The sequence below is a fragment of the Salmo salar genome, chromosome ssa10, assembly GCF_905237065.1.
Source record: "Salmo salar chromosome ssa10, Ssal_v3.1, whole genome shotgun sequence".
Classification (NCBI taxonomy): domain Eukaryota; kingdom Metazoa; phylum Chordata; class Actinopteri; order Salmoniformes; family Salmonidae; genus Salmo; species Salmo salar.
The window spans coordinates 5,402,551-5,424,885 of NC_059451.1; the positions used below are offsets into that span (position 1 = coordinate 5,402,551).

The 22,335-nt window shown below is 39.6% G+C and overlaps 1 protein-coding gene and 1 long non-coding RNA gene across 4 annotated transcripts in view; both read left to right on the top strand.

The window, feature by feature from the left end:
* The first annotated feature begins 385 nt into the window (after positions 1-385).
* LOC106613438 (afadin- and alpha-actinin-binding protein) overlaps positions 386-22,335 on the top strand; it is a 35,883-nt gene continuing 13,933 nt past the window's right edge. For all 3 annotated transcript variants that reach the window (XR_001330478.2, XM_014215631.2, XM_014215632.2), the window contains exons 1-7: positions 386-490; positions 13,450-13,588; positions 20,961-21,133; positions 21,291-21,494; positions 21,718-21,828; positions 21,951-22,086; positions 22,227-22,302. Coding sequence is in view for 2 of the 3 variants with exons in the window: in XM_014215631.2 (XP_014071106.1) it covers positions 13,570-13,588; positions 20,961-21,133; positions 21,291-21,494; positions 21,718-21,828; positions 21,951-22,086; positions 22,227-22,302 (719 nt within the window). In the remaining variant the exon portion in view is untranslated. The remainder of the gene's footprint in view (positions 491-13,449; positions 13,589-20,960; positions 21,134-21,290; positions 21,495-21,717; positions 21,829-21,950; positions 22,087-22,226; positions 22,303-22,335) is intronic.
* Positions 16,535-19,946, top strand: LOC123724374 (uncharacterized). The gene is made up of 2 exons (XR_006756884.1): positions 16,535-19,006; positions 19,488-19,946. It is a non-coding gene; the product is annotated as an uncharacterized lncRNA (long non-coding RNA).

Consider the following 22,335-nt stretch of genomic DNA (forward strand, 5'->3'; position numbering starts at 1 on the left):
TGCACCATTATGCACCTTCACTCTCAATGAAAAGCATTTCACTTATCTAGCTTCAGCAGCCTGCCATTCACATGCAGTGTTGACAGATATTTTTTGTATTAGTAAGTTAATGTAAAATATGTTTCTACACCACTCCAAAAACCGACAGGAAAGTAGCTCTCCAGGAACAGGGTTGTGATATGGTTCAATGATTGTACACAAAGATTGGGTGAAAGAACAAAAGCAGGTCACACCATTGCAACCTTTTGAAATCATGTTTCAAACGTCTTCAAACATACGCAAGCTTGCTAAAAGTGGAGTTTGGGTATTTGTCAAAAATATTATAGGTTTGCAACCAATCGAGTAAGGAGGTGTTGGTTGCCTGACAACGCAGTAGCCAATCGCTGAAGTGTTTGGTTTGTCAGCTCCGGAGTCTGCAAGCCAAGCAAACTCGTGAGGCGGGTTATGCGTTATATCAGAGGGATTATACCCTTCATGATGACATAAAAACGTAAGTTAAGTTTTATTACACGTCATCTGTAGAATGTTCTATGTAGGAGACACTCGCATATCCCTTGGTCTAGATAGTGGCGTTATGTTAGTAGCTAGCATGCTAATTCTACGGTACCTGGTTTGACAGCAGCTTGCCTGCATTTTACCGTTCTCGTATTGGTCCAAACAAGTAATCGTTAGCGAGCTAGCTACTGTAGCGTAAAAACCTGTCCTGCAAACGATATGAACTGCGCTGTTAGACTAGCTATATATGAGTGCTCCAGCTTGTTGTCTTGCTGGCTACCCCGTGCCCATTATTCTACAACGGGCTGTGATTGGTTAAGACGCGTTATAAACCATATGTTTAGCACAGGTGTCTTGTGGTGGGGAGTTTTATGAGCCGCGACGCTCTGTCTAAATATACACGGTTTTGGAAGAGAAAGGACCTTTAATACTGGCGAAATGTTATTTTCCAAAACAAAATGTTCAATTAATACACAACTTTATAGAGTTATGGTTCCCACATGGCCATATTTCAGCGCTTCTTTAGGAGAACAGACGGAAGAAAGTGGACTACTTGTGTTAATGAACGCCTGTGTGTAAATGACACAAACGTGTTGTCACTGAAAAATTCTGCCGGCTGCAACTGTGTTAAAACAGTGTGTAGTAAGTGTGTATTTTGCTTTTTTTAAAACGATTTTCATGTGATAGGAAAGTAAAGGGATTTGTTTCTAGGACCATTACGGCGATTGAGACTCGATTCACGTTTAGATAGAGTATTTGGCTTCCAGGGCCAATTCGCTCTTTAAACAGAACATGTAAAGTCCATGGACTACCTTTAGTCCAATAATGGACTAAGCTATCCCTAGCCAGTCTATCAATAACAAGTCCTCAGGGACCTCGAGCCTTCCACCATTCACCAACTGGTCCCACTTTATCCAGTTATCCAGTTTCAAACTCGATGATGTAGTGAGACTGTATCATGAACTTCATCTGGTATTGGAAGTGGATTTCTAACAACACATTCAACTAGGCACACCACGTCATTTTAACGTGGACATTTGTGTAATATTGATTTCAACCTTTATTCACACTAATAAAGACTGCATAACGTTTGTTGAATTCCCAGTGTGTTATCACTATACTTTAAACAATCTAAAAGAACAATCAAATTCCAATGGAAAAACAATGTCAGATTGTTGATTTAGTTGTCATCTAAATGTGTTATCAAGGCACTTTCAACCATTTTTTAAAAGTACAACAAAGTTCAAATGGGAATATAATGTCAGATATGTTGTATTTATACAACAACTTAATGTTTTATCACTGTGCTTAATCTAGGCCTAATAGCTAGGGATGCACGATATATCGGTAAACATATCAGAATCAGATGATATTAGCTAAAAATGCCAACGTCGGTATCTGCCCGATGTCGAGTTTAAAGCCGATGTGAAAAACCGATGTCAAAGCTGACGTGCATACCTATATAACGTAGGTACACAAAGTAATGACGCCACATAAAAGTTTCCGCTACATGTTCAACACAGCATTCCTAACCCAGCCCACAATGTCTGCTGTGTGGTTCGAGCAGTCAACAAGTCGAGCAGTCATTTGAAAGGGTAAGAACATTTCAGCGAGACAACTCAAAGGCGAAATCCATTATCGCCAAGACAATGGAATTCATTGCCCTTGACAATCAACCATTCTCTGTCGTGGGTGATGTTGGCTTTAGCGACTGGTTGAGCACCGGTACACACTATCGTTACCAAGTGCGCTATTGTTCAGATGTTGCCCTACCGGAGTTACACAGTAATAGCGCCACTGCTATTAGCTTCACGATATACTATGGAACGTCGTTTGGGTCTTTGCTTGTCAACACTATTTGACGCGTTATATAAGCTTTTAATTTGAGACGTCAAATAACACAGTTCTATTATAGAATGTTGTGTGTTCTGAATTTGCACGTGGAAGCCAAGTGTCACCACTACTATCAGTAGCACTGTCAAAACTGTACAAAAAAAGTCTGCAAACACCAGCCACAAACAATGTGTTTACAATACCGCGTTGGTAATAAAGCATTATTTGTTCAACTGCAACTTCTGGGGTAGCTACCTAGCTGGCACCAGTACAACCAGCCTGAAAACAATGACCAGTAGAACAGCAGTCATTTTCACTATTCTTAGCAATGATTTAGGAATCCTTGTGAGTAAGTATTAGCTAGGTAGCCACTTGTTGTTCACCTATTGAAAATGAACTTCAGTTTTTTTAAATAAATAGCTAGCAAGCTACTTAACCCTGTTGCCCAAAGATAATGTTTTAAGCAGCCAGCTAGCTTCATCTGGCTAGTGAGGCTCGACCTGACCGGGTTATGTGTTGTGAAGCTAGCCATAATAAGGATTAGGCACAATAGTGGAATTTGTGGTTTGCCTTCAAAATAAAAGTACCTATTTGAAAGTGATGCAGAAGGTTACAATTGGTGGAATCATGCCATATTTAGACTAGATAATGTTAAACAAGGTTGGAATGTGAACCAATTAAATGGGGTATCAGTCTACTAGGAGACACCCACAGAACACAACTGTGAAGAGAATACGCAAACTGTGCTCGCGACTGGTCGATTGCTCCCGCACATTGGCTAACCGGGCTATCTGCATTGTGTCCCACCCGCCAACCCCTCTTACGCTACTGCTACTCTCTGTTCATCATATATGCATAGTCACTTTAACCATATCTACATGTACATACTACCTCAATCAGCCTGACTAACCGGTGTCTGTATGTAGCCTCGCTACTTTTATAGCCTGTCTTTTTACTGTTTTATTTCTTTACCTACCTGTTGTTCAACTAATACCTTTTTTGCAAAATTGGTTAGAGCCTGTAAGTAAGCATTTCACTGTAAGGTCTACACCTGTTGTATTCGGCACACGCGACAACAAAAACTTTGATTTGATTTGAAATGTTAGCGTTGTAGCTCTAATCGCGGGACTGTGACTGTGTGAAATCACCTCCCCAGTCAGCCTATTGTGTGCATGGACATTCATACATTGCACTGTACAGCTTTATCTAAGTATTGGGGATCAATGAAATGGGGTAACAGTCTACTCAATACCCAAGCTATTTTTTTCCCAACGTCCTCCTCAGAGTTATCAGACTCCAAAACATCCACACAGTATTGTTTTTTCTCAGGAATAGTGTTCAATACACATAGGTTGACAGTAAATGTGGCTCAATTCACAGTTCTCTCAGATTCCCGCAATAAGAGCTATGATGCTAATGTTTTCTGGGTGTCACTGAGTAGACTGATACCCCATGTCATTGATCCACAATCCATAGGTAAGGCTGTACAGTGAAATAGGTATGCTCCCAATGCAAATCTAAAGTATAATATATCCAGTGTGATTTCAACAGATTTGTCTTTTTGTTGATTTTATATAACAACATTCCAACCTCGTTTAGCATGATCTCTTCAATTATGCCATAATTCTACTATTTGTATTCATTTGCGTCACTGTCAATGACATACTTTTATTTTTGAAGGCTAACCGCAAAGTCCACTATTGTGGCTAATCCTTATTGTAGCTAGCTTCACATAGATGGGTCCGACCACCATTAATAAAATAAGAACTGTGTTATAAATTAGAGTTATTTTAGATAATAACACCTAGCTATATAGTTAGCTAGCTAACGATAGCAACTGAAACAGATTGTCGTTTTGCTATGTTTTTGGGGAAGAACATTGTTTGCATCCATGAGCTAGCTATCTTTTTTTTAATGACCAGCACTATAGGTGAGCGTGACAACTTTACCAGCATCATAGCATACGTGTCGATGAATTGTTGTGACACATGAAATACGAGTGATAGTGTAATCAATGTGTAAAAATGTATGAACGTGTTAAATTATTATGTGATGTGCAGTCATATTCAGGTCAAGATTGGTCAACAAGCTTATTTGGCACATCAAATAGTGTTATTTGACTTATATCTTTTTTGACATGCAAAGACCCAAACAGTGTTCCATAGAAATCCTGGTTGAGAATGAAACAACTGAACAAATGAACAACGAAACAGCACAGGAAATAAGTGAAAGAAATAGGTTTTGATAATTTTTTACTGGTAATGGGGACATACGTAAATGCCAACAAAATAACTTTTTGGTGTGTGTGTGTGTGTGTGTGTGTGTGTGTGTGTGTGTGTGTGTGTGTGTGTGTGTGTGTGTGTGTGTGTGTGTGTGTGTGTGTGTGTGTGTATGTAACCTTTTATTTAACGAGGCAAGTCAGCTAAGAACAAATTCAATGACGGCCTACCCCGACCAAACCCGGACGACACTGGGCCAATTGTGCGCCGCCCTATGGGACTCCCAATCACGGACGGATTTGATACAGCATGGATTCGAACCAGGGACTGTAGTGACGCATCTTAATGAAAACAAACATCCATTACATTATTAATTATTATGTATTAATTGAACATACTAACCACGTGTACAATATATCTTAGAGAGAACAATGTTGTTGGTTACTGAAATTTGGTTTGGAACTTGTTACTGAAAAAAATTTAAGTTAGAAACATTACATTCCACCACCAGCTGCCCAGTTAACTTCTTTGGGATAGGGGACAGTATTTTCACAGCCGGATAAAAAACATACCCAATTTAATCTGGTTACTACTCCTGCCCAGAAACTAGAATATGCATTTAATTAGTAGATTTGGATAGAAAACACTCTAACGTTTCTAAAACTGTTCGAATGGTGTCTGTGAGTATAACATAACTCATATGGCAGGCAAAAACCTGAGAAGATTCCATACAGGAAGTGCCCTGTCTGACAATTTGTTGTCCTTCTGTTGCATCTCTATCGAAAATACAGCATCTGTGCTGTAACGTGACATTTTCTAAGGCTTCCATTGGCTCTCTAAAGCCGCCAGAAAGTGGAATGGGGTGTCTGCTGTCTCTGGGCAAAGAACAGCAGCAGAATTTGTAAGTGGTAAGCCTGGGGACAGTGAGACTGAGATGCGCATTCACGAGACTACTCCATTTTTTTCTTTCAGCCTTTGAATGAATACAACGTTGCCCGGTTGGAATATTATCGCTATTTTACGAGAAAAATAGCATAAAAATAGATTTTAAACAGCGTTTGACATGCTTCTAAGTACGGTAATGGAATATTTTGAATTTTTTTGTCACGAAATGCGCTCCTGCGTCACCCTTCGGATAGTGACCTGAACGCACGAACAAAAACGGAGCTATTTGAATATAACTATGGATTATTTGGAACCAAAACAACATTTGTTGTTGAAGTAGAAGTCCTGGGAGTGCATTCTGACGAAGAACAGCAAAGGTAATCAAATTTTTCTAATAGTAATTCTGAGTTTAGTGAGCCCCAAACTTGGTGAGTGTCAAAATAGCTAGCCGTGATGGCTGAGCTATGTACTCAGAATATTGCAAAATGTGCTTTCGCTGAAAAGCTATTTTAAAATCCGACACCGCGATTGCATAAAGGAGTTCTGTATCTATAATTCTTTTGTCAAGGTTTATCATGAGTAATTTAGTAAATTCACCAGAAGTTTTCGGTGGGTATGCTAGTTCTGAACATCACATGCTAATGTAAAAAGCTGGTTTTGGATATAAATATGAACTTGATTGAACAAAACATGCATGTATTGTATAACATAATGTCCTAGGAGTGTCATCTGATGAAGATCATCAAAGGTTAGTGCTGCATTTAGCTGTGGTTTGGGTTTATGTGACATATATGCTTGCTTGGAAAATGGCTGTGTGATTATTTGTGTCTATGTACTCTCCTAACATAATCTAATGTTTTGCTTTCGCAGTAAAGCCTTTTTGAAATTGGACAATGTGGTTAGATTAACGAGAGTCTTATCTTTAAAATGGTGTAAAATAGTTGATTGTTTGAGAAAATTGAATTATGGTATTTTAGTTGGTTTTGTATTTCGCCGTGCGATGCCATTGGCTGTTGGCTAGGGGTCCCGCAGGCGGAACGGGGTTCTGCTAGCGGAACGTCTGTCCTCAACAGGTGAAGGAATGGTTCACTAATCTTTTGGGTAATCTTCTGGAAGTGAATGAAGGGAAGTGAATGATCGTAGACGACACACCCCCTTCAACATGCATACTATAAACAGACCAAACTCATCTTGTCTCCTCTTATTATCTTTGGTTGATGCGAAAAAACAAACATGCTGGCGCGCACAAACTACCTATCATCGGATTACTTTCGATGTCTAGAAAGTGTTTTACTCAATTATTTCGATCAATGTTGAGCTCACCCGTGATGTGATTAATAATAAATAGTAATTGCTGTTAGCTAATTCATATTGTAGTTTCTGTCAGCCTGAGAGTTATAAAAATATGACCGCTTGTGTTGCGTCAATCTTTCCTCAGTTAGCACTAGGACAAATGCAGCCTAAATTTTCCAGTTTGGATGATTGTGTCTGAACATTGCATTCAAAAATAAACTGGCCACATTCTGGACATAACTTTGTGAGGACTGTGTTTGTGCGAAATGTTTCTGTGAAAAAACAGTGTGTCCACTGTAGAATGATCACACCCATTTGTTGGTACGTGTGAAAAGGTAAAAAATCTAGCAGCAGCTCAGATTATTTACCAGGCAAAATATTTTCTTCTGCTAAAATTGCACCAACAAAAAACATGAATGAGCATGCTTTGTAATGTTTCTAAACAGTAAATGTACATTTTACATTTGTCATTTAGCAGAAGATCTTATCCAGAGCGACTTACAGTAGTGAATACATACATTTCATTTTCATGCATTTTTTTTTTTTGTACTGGCCCCCATGGGAATCGAACCCACAACCCTGGCGTTGCAAACACCATGCTCTACCAACTGAGCCACAGGGAAGGCAAGTAGTAAATGTATTACTAGTAAGAACTAATAAGTAATATGGCACATTGTTTAAATACATTTTTTGAGGCCGGAGTCAAAATATCACAGTTGAGACAAAAATGTTTACCTGCCCCTTTAAGGGCGGGAGGTTACTGTGGTAATGCAACTCGAGTCATGTTTGTGCCTGTGAGATTGAGTCTGACTAGTATTGGCATTGCTTCTCTTTCCTATCAGTTGAAACTCAAACATTGAAAACAGCCTAGTTTATGAATAAAACAATGTAAATAGCCAAGGAACACAAGGACAAAGTCTCATTTCAGTAGACTTCCATTTGAAGTAGCGTAATTTCCGGACTATTAAGCGCACCTGAATATAAGCTGCACCCACTGAATTAATTGTTTTTATTTATTTTGAACATAAATAAGCATGTCTATAAACCGCAGGTGCCTACCGGTACATTGAAACAAATGAACTTTACACAGGCTTTAACGAAACACGGCTTGTAACAAAAATATATAGGCTTTAACCTCTTACATCTAGACGTTCCGCTAGCGGAACACCTGCTCCAATATCCAATGATAGGCGTGGCGGGAATTACAAATTCCTCAAAAATACAAAAACTTCAATTTTTGAAACATATGACTATTTCACAGCATTTTAAAGACAAGACTCTCCTTTATCTAACCACACTGTCCGATTTCAAAAAGGCTTTACAGCGAAAGCAAAACATTAGATTATGTCAGCAGAGTACCAAGCCAGAAATAATCAGACACCCATTTTTCAAGCTAGCATATAATGTCACAAAAACCCAGAAGACAGCTAAATGCAGCACTAACCTTTGATGATCTTCATCAGATGACACTTCTAGGACATTATGTTATACAATACATGCATGTTTTGTTCAATCAAGTTCATATTTATATAAAAAAAACAGCTTTTTACATTAGCATGTGACGTTCAGAACTAGCATAACTTCCGGGGAATTTGCTAACAATTTACTAAATTACTCACGATAAACGTTCACAAAAAGCATAACAATTATTTTAAGAATTATAGATACAGAACTCCTCTATGCACTCGATATGTCCGATTTTTAAATAGCTTTTTGGTGAAAGCACATTTTGCAATATTCTAAGTACATAGCCCAGCCATCACGGGCTAGCTATTTAGACACCCGGCAAGTTTAGCACTCACCAATATCAGATTTACTATTATAAAAGTTTGATTACCTTTTGTTGTCTTCGTCAGAATGCACTCCCAGGACTGCTACTTCAATAACAAATGTTGGTTTGGTCCAAAATAATCCATCGTTATATCCGAATAGCGGCGTTTTGTTCGTGCGTCCCAGACACTATCCGAAATGGTAAATCAGGGTTGCGCGCATGGCGCAATTCGTGACAAAAAAATTCTAAATATTCCATTACCGTACTTCGAAGCATGTCAACCGCTGTTTAAAATCAATTTTTATGCAATTTATCTCGTAAAAAAGCGATAATATTCCCGACCGGGAATCTCCTTTTCGGCAAACGGAGGAAAAATCACAAAGACGGGGCGGCCAGGGCATGCGCCTAAGCCCACAGTCCCTTGATCGGCCACTTGAGAAAGGCGATAATGTGTTTCAGCCTGGGGCTGGGATGACGACATTCTGTTTTTTCCCGGGCTCTGAGCGCCCATGGAAGACGTAGGAAGTGTCACGTTAGAGCAGAGATCCTTAGTAAAAGATAGAGATGGCAAATAAGTTCAAGAAATGGTCAGACAGGCCACTTCCTGTAAAGGAATCTCTCAGGTTTTGACCTGCCATTTGAGTTCTGTTATACTCACAGACACCATTCAAACAGTTTTAGAAACTTTGGAGTGTTTTCTATCCAAAGCCAATAATTATATGTATATTGTAGTTACTGGGCAGGAGTAGTAACCAGATTAAATCGGGTACGTTTTTTTATCCAGCCGTGAAAATACTGCCCCCTAGCCATAACAGGTTAACGAAACACGGCTTGTAACAAAAAAAAATAGGCTTTAACGAAGCACGGCTTGTAACAAAAATAAATAGGCTTTAACGAAACGCGGCTTGTAACAAAAAATAAAAAATTAGCAGTAAACAGTAGCCTACCAAGAAAGTCATTGGTCACTATCTTCCTCCTCCTGTGCACTGAAACCATCTCCTTCGGTGTTGGAGTTGAATAGCCTCAGAATTGCTTCATCCGATATTGGATCGTTTTCATTGTCGCTCTCGTCACTTTCATCCAGAGGCAAATCCCCCGCTGAGCCCTCTTCAACACGCAGCAGTCCAGCCTTTCGAAACCCGTTGATAGTGGATTTTTTTGACAATGCTCCACGCTGTCAGGACCCACAAATTTGAAAGCGGGAAAAATCCATATATTAGCCGGGTCATTGTTTAAGCCGCGAAGTTCAAAGCGTGGGAAAAAAGTTGCGGCTTATAGTCCGGAATTTACGGTAAATTAAACAAACTTTTATATCTGTCACTCAGGTCTTCACATGCGTGCGCATAGCCAGGCAGTGTTGCCGCTCAAGGCAGAAACACTTTGCACATTTTACAGTGTGCATTCACTTCAGATCAGGGAGATACAACCATATTCTCTAGAACAGTGATTCTCAACTGGTGGGTTGCGACCAAAATGTGGGTTGCGGGAGGTTTTGAGTGGGTCATGGGTGTCTGAGTAAAAAAATTATGTATGAAGAAATACTCCAGTCTGAACTCAAATGACTTAAACCAAGTAGAAAGTGTGTAATATCTCATTAAGAATTTAATCTCTGAAAATGTTATCTTCAATCACAGTATTTTCAATATAGAGCTATTAGCAGCACTATGTTAGCTGATTTTTGTGGTCTCAAGCCAGTGAGTTTATTAACATTCTTCATCAAGAATATGAGCAAAATTGTCTTATTGACAATGTAAGAGGTGGGAATGTTGTTCCCTTGTTATATTCAGTTGAAGTCGGAAGTTTACATACACTTTAGCCAAAAACTCAGTTTTTCACAATTCCTGTCATTTAATCCAAGTAAAAATTCCCTGTCTCAGGTCAATTAGGATCACCACTTTACTTTAAGAATGCAAAATGTACTAGAGAGAGTGATTTATTTCAGCTTTTATTTCTTTCATCACATTCCCAGTGGGTCAGAAGTTTACATACACTCAATTAGTATTTGGTAGCATTCCTTTTAAATTGTTTAACTTGGGTCAAACATTTCGGGTAGCCTTCCACAAGCGTCCCACAATAAGTTGGGTGAATATTGTCCCATTACACTGTCAGGATGAACTGGTGTAACTGAGTCAGGTTTGTAGGCCTCCTTGCTTGAACAGCTTTGATGGCCACTCCAATACCTTGACTTTGTTGTCCTTAAGCCGTTTTGCCACAATTTTGGAAGTATGCTTGGGGTCATTGTCCATTTGGAAGACCCATTTGCGACCAAGCTTTAACTTCCTGACTGATGTCTTGAGATGTTGCTTTAATATATCCACATAATTTTGCTCTCTCATGATGCCATCTATTTTGTGAAGTGCACCAGTCCCTCCTGCAACAAAGCACCCCCACAACATGATGCTGCCACCCCCGTGCTTCACGGTTGCGATGGTGTTCTTCGGCTTGCAAGCATCCCCCTTTTTCCTCCAAGCATAACAATGGTCATTATAGCCAAACAGTTATATTTTTGTTTCATCAGACCAGAGGACATTTCTCCAAAAAGTATGATCTTTGTCCCCATGTGCAGTTGCAAACCGTAGTCTGGCTTTTTTAATGGCGGTTTGGAGCAGTGGCTTCTTCCTTGATGAGCGGCCTTTCAGGTTATGTCGATATAGAAACTTTTGTACCTGTTTCCTCCAGCATCTTCACAAGGTCCTTTGCTGTTGTTCTGGGATTGATTTGCACTTTTTGTACCAAAGTACGTTCATCTCTAGGAGACAGAACGTGTCTCCTTCCTGAGCGGTATGAAGGCTGTGTGGTCCCATGGTGTTTATACTTGCGTACTATTGTTTGTACAGATGAACATGGTACCTTCAGTTGTTTGGAACTTGCTCCCAAGGATGAACCAGACTTGTGGAGGCCTTGGCTGATTTCTTTTGATTTTCCCATGATGTCAAGCAAAGAGGCATTGAGTTTGAAGGTAGGCCTTGAAATACATCCACAATACACCTCCAGTTGACTCAAATGATGTCAATTAGCCAGTCAGAAGCTTCTAAAGCCATGACATCATTTTCTGGAATTTTCCAAGCTGTTTAAAGGCACAGTCAACTTAGTGTATGTAAACTTCTGACCCACTGGAATTGTGATACAGTGAAATAATCTGTCTGTAAACAATTGTTGGAAAAATTACTTGTGTCATGCACAAAGTAGATGTCCTAACCGACTTGCCAAAACTTTAGTTTGTTAACAATAAATTTGTGGAGTGGTTGAAAAACGAGTTTTAATGACTCCAACCTAAGTGCATGTAAACTTCTGACTTGAACTGTATCAAAGCTAAGCAGGGCTTGGTTAAAGCCTTGGATAGAGACCAAATTGCATGTAAACTTCTGACTTGAACTGTATCAAAGCTAAGCAGGGCTTGGTTAAAGCATTGGATCGAGACCAAATTGACAGCCGTAAATAGATAATGTCTCCAGTAGGAGATGCTGCCCAGCCTATTGATTTTTTCTGAAAGTGGATATAAAGTTTAAGATCTGACGTTGTTTCAAAGGTATGAATTCAACATATTGTATACAAGGTTTGTCTGTGGAAAATTGGTTACCATGATGAAATAATCCGGTGGTTGAAATTTCACCCTCAACAACCGTTTGTGGATGACTTGGCAAATCCAATGTATTTTCCACATAGATTCCACATCACAATACAGTGACAAATTACTTTGAAACAACATTAATTCAACCAGTTTGTGCCCAGTGGGATAACTCAATCAGATAGAAGGAAGTTATACCTAACCCACTGGGCAAAAACTGATTGAATCAACTGTGTCACGTCATTTCAAACCCCAAAATCTGTGACGACGTTGAATCAACGTGAAAAATGAATTGGATTTGCAAGAAGTCATCAGCATAAGGGCATTTAGACTTTTTTTTTCACCCAACTTTTAACCTAGGCCTAAATCCAATGACGTTAAAAAAAAAATGATTTCACGTTGAATCCACGTTAGTTGACAACTCAACCAATTGTAAATCAAAACTAGACATTGAACTGACGTCTGTGCCCAGTGGGCAGGATTTATCAAGTTAATTAACAGTAAGTTTATTAAGTGTCTGACTAGCCTAAATAAGCTTGGTAGGTTCACCATCTGTCCAGTAGATTCAATTAGATTAAGTGTCACCAGAAGGTCCTGAATGGTTTGGGTGGTAAAGCAATATAAATTATTGAAACAAACCCAACATGCATAAATTGTTATCCCACTTCTTAAAATTTTATTTTTTGTTTTGTTATTGTGAATTTGTTTAATTCAATTTCATTTTGTTGACCCTTTTCAGATTTAACAAAGCCTACATTTTATAGCCCTAGGCTAACCCTACAATTATTCATTTCCTCCGTGCTTGTCTGGTCAACTGTTTTTGAAAGGGTAGCCTACAAGCCATGGGTTGTTTTAATTGCACAAGGGTCTGTTTCTGCAGATAAAATACCATATTATGTCTCTTGGATTAGGCTGGTGATAAGAGTATGAGGAGATGGTATGTTGCTATTCCATTTGTTAATAGCTTAACTTCATTGGTAAAATTGTGTATTGCCCAGTTTCTTTGCTCTAATTTGGTGGTTCCTTCTTTCCTCAACCACATTTGTAGTTGTACAAATTATATGCTATAACATGCTAATATAGAATACTAATATGTAGGTCTACTTGATGTGCAAAAACCAACAGTGCCTTAAACTGCAATTCAACCTTTGGATTCTTACAATGACGATATGAATCCCAGCCTGTGTTGCTGTAGAACTGGTGCCTGCTGAGAAAAAGGATTTGGCTTTGTCCCTTCCTAATAAGCTCCCCATGCTCCCCTGTTCTTTAGGCTATTGCATGTTTCCATCCCTCCTTGTAGACGTCCATCGTCCCTAGTAATCCTGTGTCTCGTGTCCACTTGTTGAATGTGCACTGCTAATCTATTATCTGCCCCTCTATTTCAGGAGCTGTCTGCGTAGGCCATTCCGTGAGCTGCATGTATCCTGGGAGGTAGCGGATGATCCAGACACATTCGGTGTGTTCTGAAGCACCGCTGCCCTGAGGGAGTCTGGAGGACTGCAGCGATGCCAGAATCTTCACTTGGTGAGTATTACATTGACCTTATGTACCGCTTGTGGTTTTCTTTGAAATTGTGATGCAGTTTTTCAGCTTTGTTTAGTTTGATTATGATTCTCCATTCGTCACTCCACTAGTAGTATAGAGCTAGCCTACTTAGTTAAAGATGCAGTGATGAGTAGCTAGGCTGCTATTGTCTCATTTTTCTGGTGCTCTACATCAAGTAAAGCCTCATGTGTAAAGGAGAAGATTAAATTGACAGAAATAGCAGATTAATGCTATTTTAAGGTTGTGTGCCCATAGTAACCTCGATTCCAAAACTCACTCGTAAAAGGAATGCCTCATTGCCTTTCTGTTATCGCGAAGATATTATACTCTTTATGCATACTATTTTGCTTCCCAATAGTCCACCGCAGTGGACGCGTCCATAATACCCATAAAAACACCGAAATGGTTTGTGTTTATTTTTTTTGCATTACATTTTTCACATTGCAATAAAACATAGATCTTTTTTTTTATTGTGTGTTTGGTGCAGGCTTACCTTGGCGCGACGTTTTGTAATTTGTGTAATTCTCTCTCGGACCATGTGAGTTTTATCAATATATTCACCTCAATTTACTCCAAAAAATGTGCAATGCAAATTATTGATAAGTTACCTTGTCCGAGAGAGATTTGTGCGGTTATCAATATGTAGCGCCAGGGTAAGCCTACATGAAGTAGTTCTAAAATCCCTGAGGGAAAAATGTAATAGTGAAAAAATGCTTGGAACAATTTCCGGGTTTAGCATTCATAATGTAGTACTCAATGTCATTTTCGCTTCCCAGAATTTTTTATTTATTTCATGCTAATGATTCAAAATTAGACTGACAATAAGGTTGGAATTCAAATGTTTCTAATAGCCCTGGATTTTCACTCAGTTTTTATACTGTAGCCTATTGGGTGTTTCAACCATGTTGAAGGAGAATTTTACTATTTAGGCTTTAATCTGTATTTTTTTATGTATGTTAAAGAAGGGTTCTGAAACTTACCCCATCAGCAATTGACTTCCTCAAACTCATTCTGGAGTTCCAGGGCATCCAAAAACATGAACAAAGGCTTCAAAAACACCTGAATACGTAATTTTACAAACGGCAAAGCTCTCAGTATCGTGATGCAAGTTGTTAGATGTTGTACACAAGAAATTGTCATACCAAACTTTATCCGCAATGTTATAATCAATTTTGTTGAACTCAAGCGATAATTTCCGTTGTGCATATTATCGTGCATGCGTGTGCTCCCTTGTTCTCAATTCCTCTCACTACTGCATGCGTGTAAGGTAGGGTGGCATGGAAGCTCACTAGCCAGTCCACAGAAGCACACTACCCAGTCCACAACAACGTTTCCACTGTAAACACAGAGCTGCTAGCTTGCTGACCGGTCGCTAATCTACCAAGCTAGCAGATAATTATTCTTTCAAACTACTATGCTACAAACATTTATGACTATGAATACGAGGATGAAATCGAATTTGCAGGTGAGCCTTATTTCTTTGAACCGGAATACACAGACGAGGAGTTTCAACAGAGGCTCAGGCAGAGGCTCAGGCTGATATTCATCAAGCATCCGAGGCCCGACTCAGGACATCTGGGGACTGGTGGTGTACCTGAGGGCAATGCCAAGCGATGCCCACTGAGAACTAGTGTCTTTGCTGCCCAGATTGGGACCTGCTTATGCCACCCTTGGAAAATCTGTCTGTCTGGCGACGAGACAACGTTGACCCGTGAGCCCACCCTACTCTGTGTAACCAGTGACAATAACTTTCCAGCCCTCATTAACCCGGCAGTTGTAGAAACATTTTTCCGTGTGCAAAAAATAAGCTGGAAGAGACATCGGCCAGAGGGACCAAATGGCCACCTGTCAATAAAGTAAGTACCTGTAGTTTTTATGTGATAAATAGACTTCCCAGCATTACAGTATTCATAGGCTGCGTCAAATGTCATCCCTCACCCAAATGCTCATCAGTAGGCCTACCTAGTGTTATTCTGCTTTCGCACAGATATTTATATTTATTCATTTTCTAGGCAATATAGACTTGTGGTCTTGGAATGGGGATTGAAAGGCAAATGACTTGGCCGTGGTCAGAGACGAGTGTTACTCAGTTGCCTCGTCAGAATCATCTGCAACAAGTACCCTCACACACCGGTGTCTACGTTGGATTCAAGGAGTTAGATGAAGCCTTCAGAATCCTTTGCACAATCTTCCACCGATGGCTTATATCCTTTCCCTTTCTATACAGTGTATTCAGAAAGTTGTTTGCTACATTACAGCCTTATTCTAAAATTGATTAAGTAATTGTATTCCCTCATCAATCTACAGACAATACCCCATAATGACAAAGCGAAAACAGGTTTTTAGACCTTTTTTGAAAATAAAAAACAGATACATATATTATTCATACTATTTGCTATGAGACTCGAAATTGAGCTCAGGTGCATCCTGATTCCATTGATCATCCTTGAGATGTTTCTACAACTTTATTGTATTCCACCTGTGGTAAATTCATCTTTCCCTCGATCCTGACTAGTCTCCCAATCCCTGCCGATGGAAAAACATCCCCAAAGCATGATGCTGCCACCACCATGCTTCACCTTCGGATGGTGCCAGGTTTCGTGACGCTTGGCATTCAGGCCAAAGTGTTCAATCTTGGTTTCATCAGACCAGAGAATCTTGTTTGTCATGGTCTGAGAGTCCTTTAGGTGCCATTTGGCAAACTCCAAGCAAGCTATCATGTGCCTTTTTTACTGAGGAGTGGCTTCCGTCTGGCCACATAAAGGCCTGATTGGTGGAGTGCTGCAGAGATGGTTGTCCTTCTGGAAGTTTCTCCCATCTCCACAGAGGAACTCTGGAGCTCTGTCAGAGTGACCATCGGGTTCTTGGTCACCTCCCTGACCACGGCCCTTCTCTCCTGATTGCTCAGTTTGGCCGGGCGGCAAGCTCTAGAAGGTTCCAAACTTCTTCCATTTAAGAATGATGGAGGCCACTGTGTTCTTGGGGACCTTCAATGCTGCAGAAATGTTTTAGTACCCTTCCCCAGATCAGTGCCTTGACACAATCCTGTCTTGGAGCTCTACAGACCATTTCTTCAGCCTCATGGCTTGGTTTTTGCTCTGACATGCACTGTCAACTGTGGGACCTTATCAGTGGTGGGAAAAGTACCCAATTGTCATACTTGAGTAAAATTAAAGATACCTTTTAATAGAGAATGACTCAAGTAAAAGTGAATGTCACCCAGTAAAATACTACTTGAGTAAAAGTCTAAAAGTATTTGGTTTTAATTATACTTAAGTATCAAAAGTACAAATACAAATCATTTCACATTTCTTATATTATGCAATCCAGGGGTTAGGGTGCTAACTTCGTGATCTGGTAACTCTTCCGAGAGGTCGTCAGTAGAATAAGGGAGTTATCATGGAAGGTGACGTCAGATCATGTCTTAAAGATACACTTCTCCTTAATGCAACTGCTGTGTCAGATTTCAAAAAAGCTTTACCGAAAAAGCACACCATGCAATAATCTGAGTACGGCGCTCAGACACAAAAACATGCCATACAATATATCCGCCATGTTGGAGTCAACAATAGTCAGAAATAGCATTATAAATATTCACTTACCTTTGATGATCTTCATCAGAATGCACTCCCAGGAATCCCCGTTCCACAATAAATGTTTGTTTTGTTCGATAAAGTCCATCCTTTATGTCCAAATACCTCTACACACTGCGAACAATTTAGACTAAGGATGCATTGAGATACTGATCTTTCATTACCAGGCCACCGTGACAGGAAAACAGGGACAAAGGGGGTCTCTAATGAGAACAGTTATTACCGGCAATAAAAAGGTTTTGTTTGTAAATGTACATTCTAACAGGGAGAATGTGTGCTAAGTTGAGAAGCTGGGATTCGAGTCCTATTCTTAAAGTAAGCACTAAGGAATGTAATTCTAAATTTGGGTTAAATCATTTATAGAATGTTTTAGTTATGATTTGGACACAGCGAGAGATAGTTGCTACAGAACGGTGAGGGGTGGGGGCACTGCTAAAATGTATTTGACCGAGGGAGGCTCCATAAACCTTATCTCTAAGTGTCAACCGTGAAAGTTTTGTTCTCTTTTGTTTTACCATGTAATCAAAATGTTTATGTTAAATCGCATCAATGGGTGGTGCTAAGTTATTAAACATGTACTTTTTTTCTCTTTCAAGTCAATATGTTTTTAGGTTTCGTGGAACATGAGTGATCATTGTTCCAGAGGAGGGACTGATGTATATTGACTAATTGATTTGAGAATGTTTTAGTATTTTTCTGTAGAACTGTAGAAATGCATTAGGAGTAGTAACTAGTGTGTTATGGGTTAGATGGAATGATAGAGGAGTATCATTCCGAGAGACTATATATTGTTACAGGAGATAGCTCATAGGAGAGGGAGGACAGCTAACTGTACACAATATGGGGATTTAATTGAACATTACACATACCCAGATCATGGTGAAAGTAGAAGAGATAGGGGTGGCATTTCAGACACTATGGTAAACGTTCAAGAAACCTGTGACTCAGAGTTTTGTTAGTTTGGATATTCTTCCCGACTAATTAATCTTTTTCCCAATTTCTAACAGCCGGCGAACACTTGACAGATGAATTCCAAATCAAATCAAAGTTTATTTGTCACACACCGAATACAAAAGGTGTAGGCCTTACAGTGAAATGCTTACTTACAGGCTCTAACCAATAGTGCAAAAAAGGTGTTAGGTGAACAATAGGTAAGTAAAGAAATAAAACAACAGTAAAAAAGACAGGCTATATACAGTAGTGAGGCTACATACAGACACCAGTTAGTCAGGCTGATTGAGGTAGTATGTACATGTAGATATGGTTAAAGTGACTATGCATATATGATGAATAGAGAGTAGCAGTAGTGTAAAATTGAAGGAGTATATAGGCATGGGCCATGTTAGTAGTAGCAGGGGTTACTTTAGTAGCATTGTTGGGATATCAGTTTATGAGGACATGCCACATGGCTTGGTAACTGGGAGGCCGATGGGAGTACAGGGGAGGCTGTTATTCAAATGTCTCAAATTAGTGATCGTGCCATAAGAGGAGAGTCTATGTTGTCAGGAAATGACCCATGTGTTGCAGTGTGTATATCCTCAGGTGAAAGCAGAGATAACCAAGGGCACGGGCTGAATTCTGGAAATGGAGTGAACATCAAGATACACCAGGCGGGGGTGTTGGTACAGCATTGGTTTGGTCCACACACAGTAGTCCTTACAGCATCTGCAGCGGTAAAGATGTCTCTCCTTGGTGGGTGCATTGTTCTCACGTGAAGTGAGGTCCAGCTGCATAATGGGTGAGCTTGAAGACACCATGACAGAGGAAACGGAGCGAAAGAGAGAGAGAGAGACTAGATTCCACTGTAAGATATGAAGATGGGTTGGGTCTGGGAGCTACTTTAAACATCATAGTTTGGGTTGGGTTAGCTGCTTTATTGGTTTATGCATCATATGAAAGAGGATAGATGTTGGGGTAATTGTACTCTAAACAACATGTTGAAGGCATTGATGTGAAAGCATATACAGTCCTGAGTTACCTTAATAAGAGGATGTAGGATTGTTGCAATGGAGGAGATGGGGAACAAAGTGAAAATTACATGACTTGGGAACACCTCTCGGAACCTGGGGCCAAAAAGGGAAGACTGGGTGAAAGCATGAGGAGGCTTTTTAGGGATTTCATTTTTGTGAAATCCAGCAGAAAAGTATCCTGGAGGCATAGAGTCAGGTGAAGAGAGAGTGGGAATTGTCATGGTCTCTGTCTTTGGTTTTCATGCATATATAATAATGCATAGCTTATCACGTTGTTAATATTAATACTGTTATGTTTTGTGTGTGTTTTTGTAGCTTTCCAAGTCTTGTGCTATCACTCTCTTAGGAACCAGAAGGAGAGAGTAGAGAAACAAAAGGCCGCTCCAACTGACATGGAACAAGACAGCAGATTCAGCTGAAATGTCATTTTGTTGTGTGATTAGAGATGGAAATAAGATTGTGTATGGTGTGATCATAGAACGGGCCATAAGTCTCTGAGTTTGTAAACCTCACGGTGGTGAATGTTTATTTTTTTTTATCATTGTTCGTTCATTTATATTCATGTTTTATTTTTTATTTATTTATTAATTTTCGTTATCATTGTTTGTTCATTTATAAGTAATTTCTTGCTTAGCAAGAATGATGCAATGTTTAGCGATAAGGAGGAGACTCCACCCAAAGTGGGGTATGAATACCACCACAGGGGAAGCCGTGTCTGTGTCTGAATTACAGCTGTATCGACCCTTTGGGGATAATTAAACTTGGTTAAGCTTCTCTAGTGTCCGTGAGTTATTTACTGTGAAAATTAGAACCAAACAGTATAGTTGTTTTCTTCAAATATATATATTTCTTTTAACAATGATATTTCTTGTTGGTTGTGGTTTTCAGAGGTCGTCATCAGAGAAATGCTCGCTACAAAACCGTAGATCCAGTCTTTAGATGGGAGTGTTTATGCATCTTTGCAGGACAACTAACCAAAGCCTCAGTAAATCTGTGTCCAAAGGAAGTCCGTGAGAAGTTATCGGACTGTGTTTTCTCATTGTGTTGTCACATGTTGGAATTGCACATCTGCAAACCATTTTCAACAATATTCAGCAATTAACCTAACAAAAACTACTTCAGTCCCGTTTTCATCGCCTGGCTGATCTCATGAGTGACTGTCAACGTAGCTAGCTAGGTACCTAGTACTGTATCTGTGCCAGTAGCGCGCCCCCTATTTACACACTCGCAGTAGCGAGAGGAATTGGAATGAGGAAGTACATGCATGGTAGCCAATATGCTTGAGCTGTAAATTATCGCTCAAGTTCAACAAAATTGATTATAATGTTCATTATGACACAATTTCATGTGCACAACAGCTAAAGACTATACTGGAGCAATAGAGCATTTGTTCATGTTTTTGGATGCCCTGGAACTCCAGAATGAGGCTGAGGATGTAAATTGCTGGTGGGGTAAGTTTTTCAAAACCAAGGGAAATTCCCCCCAAAATTTCTGCACCCTTCTATAACATTCCATTTACATAAAAAATACAGATTAGGGTCCTAAATAGTGAAATTCTCCATTCACTCCAACATAATGTATCTAACAGTTTTGTGGTTGGATGGCTTGACCTGCAGTCATTTTCATTGGACATTTCATTTCAACACTAAAGCAAGACGGCTGCACTTCTTTGAATCACATACATGAGAATTCTATTCTTTTTGTCAACTTTGAAAGGCAGTTTGTGATTAATTGATTTTGACCTAACACTAGTAATGGCAATCCTTTTGTTCTATTATTCCTGCACAGAAATCAAGGACACTTCCTGCAGCTCTTCAAGATACAGAATGTCTTCTCTGAGGCAGTACAGCCAATCATCAGTGCTCTCTCTGCCAATGACCAGAAACCCCTACAACATGCCTACAATAAGTGCCTTCTGTAAAGAGGACAATGTGTCAGAATGTATCTCATACATCAATCGGGTAAGAGATGTCAAATGTTTTAATTCATAAAAGATGTCACAATGATGTCATTGCAACCAGTGTTGCCTGCTGGGTTCATGCTTGCTTTCATGTGTTAGATGCCAGTAGCTAACCGCTAAGCTGCATGTCTGATCCCATCCCTGATTTGCCTCTGCAGGAGGTATCCTCTCTGGGCTTTCCATTGCTTTGCACAGAGTCTAACAACGGTCCTGAACTGAATCTGGTGGCCGTGCTGAACAACGTGTACAACCTGCTCCAGCTGCACCGCCGGTGCCTGCAGACAATGGAGGACATTGAAGTGGAGCAGGTTAAGTCCAACAGCAACATGGACTATCTGCAGCTCAGCAACACTAGACTGAAGGTTTGGCCTTGACTTACTCACTCGCTAACCCTCTTAGTTTATTATCCTTTATTTATTCTCTTAGTCACTGTCTATGCACATCAATTGCTGTTCAAACGTGATTTACCCTTACGCAAAAATATAACACATTATAAAGTGTGGTCATGTAGTTTTATTATGAATTCTAGCTTTGTAATTAAAACCACTGTTTTTTATATATTTGTTTTTATATGAATCCTTATAGGATCAACTTGAACTCTCCAAGAGGGAAAACACTGGACTTCTTGAGAGAGAACGTCAGCTACAGCTGAAAGTGAAGAGCTTACATAACTGCCTGAAAAATGAAAAAGAAGAGGTACGCTTGGTTGATTTATATGGAAACTTGAGATAAGATTAGAATATCTAGTACCAGTCCAGTCTATTTATTCCTTAAAAGGATAATCATGTAATAGCCTACTTGTATTGTTTTCTTGCCAGGTACAGAAACTTCAGAGCATCATAGCAAGCCGTGCCACTCAGTACAATCATGACATGAAGAGGAAAGAAAGGGAGTTCGGCAAACTAAAGGAGCGCCTGAATCAGCTTCTGATCGACAAAAAGGATAAGAAACAAAGTAATCATTCAAGTTATGCTTCATCCTCTGATCGCCATTTTTTATTTAATACGTTAATATTTTCCTTTTCACCAAATGCTATGTGTCGCACAGTTGATACTGTGATGGAAGTTGACCTATGTGTAATTTCTCTATTCTAGCGTTTGAAGTATTGAACTACGTGGGAAGATCAGATGGGAAGAGAAGCCTTTGGAAAACTGGGAAGACTGAGGCCAGGTAACTATGTATACTGAACCAAAATATAAACGC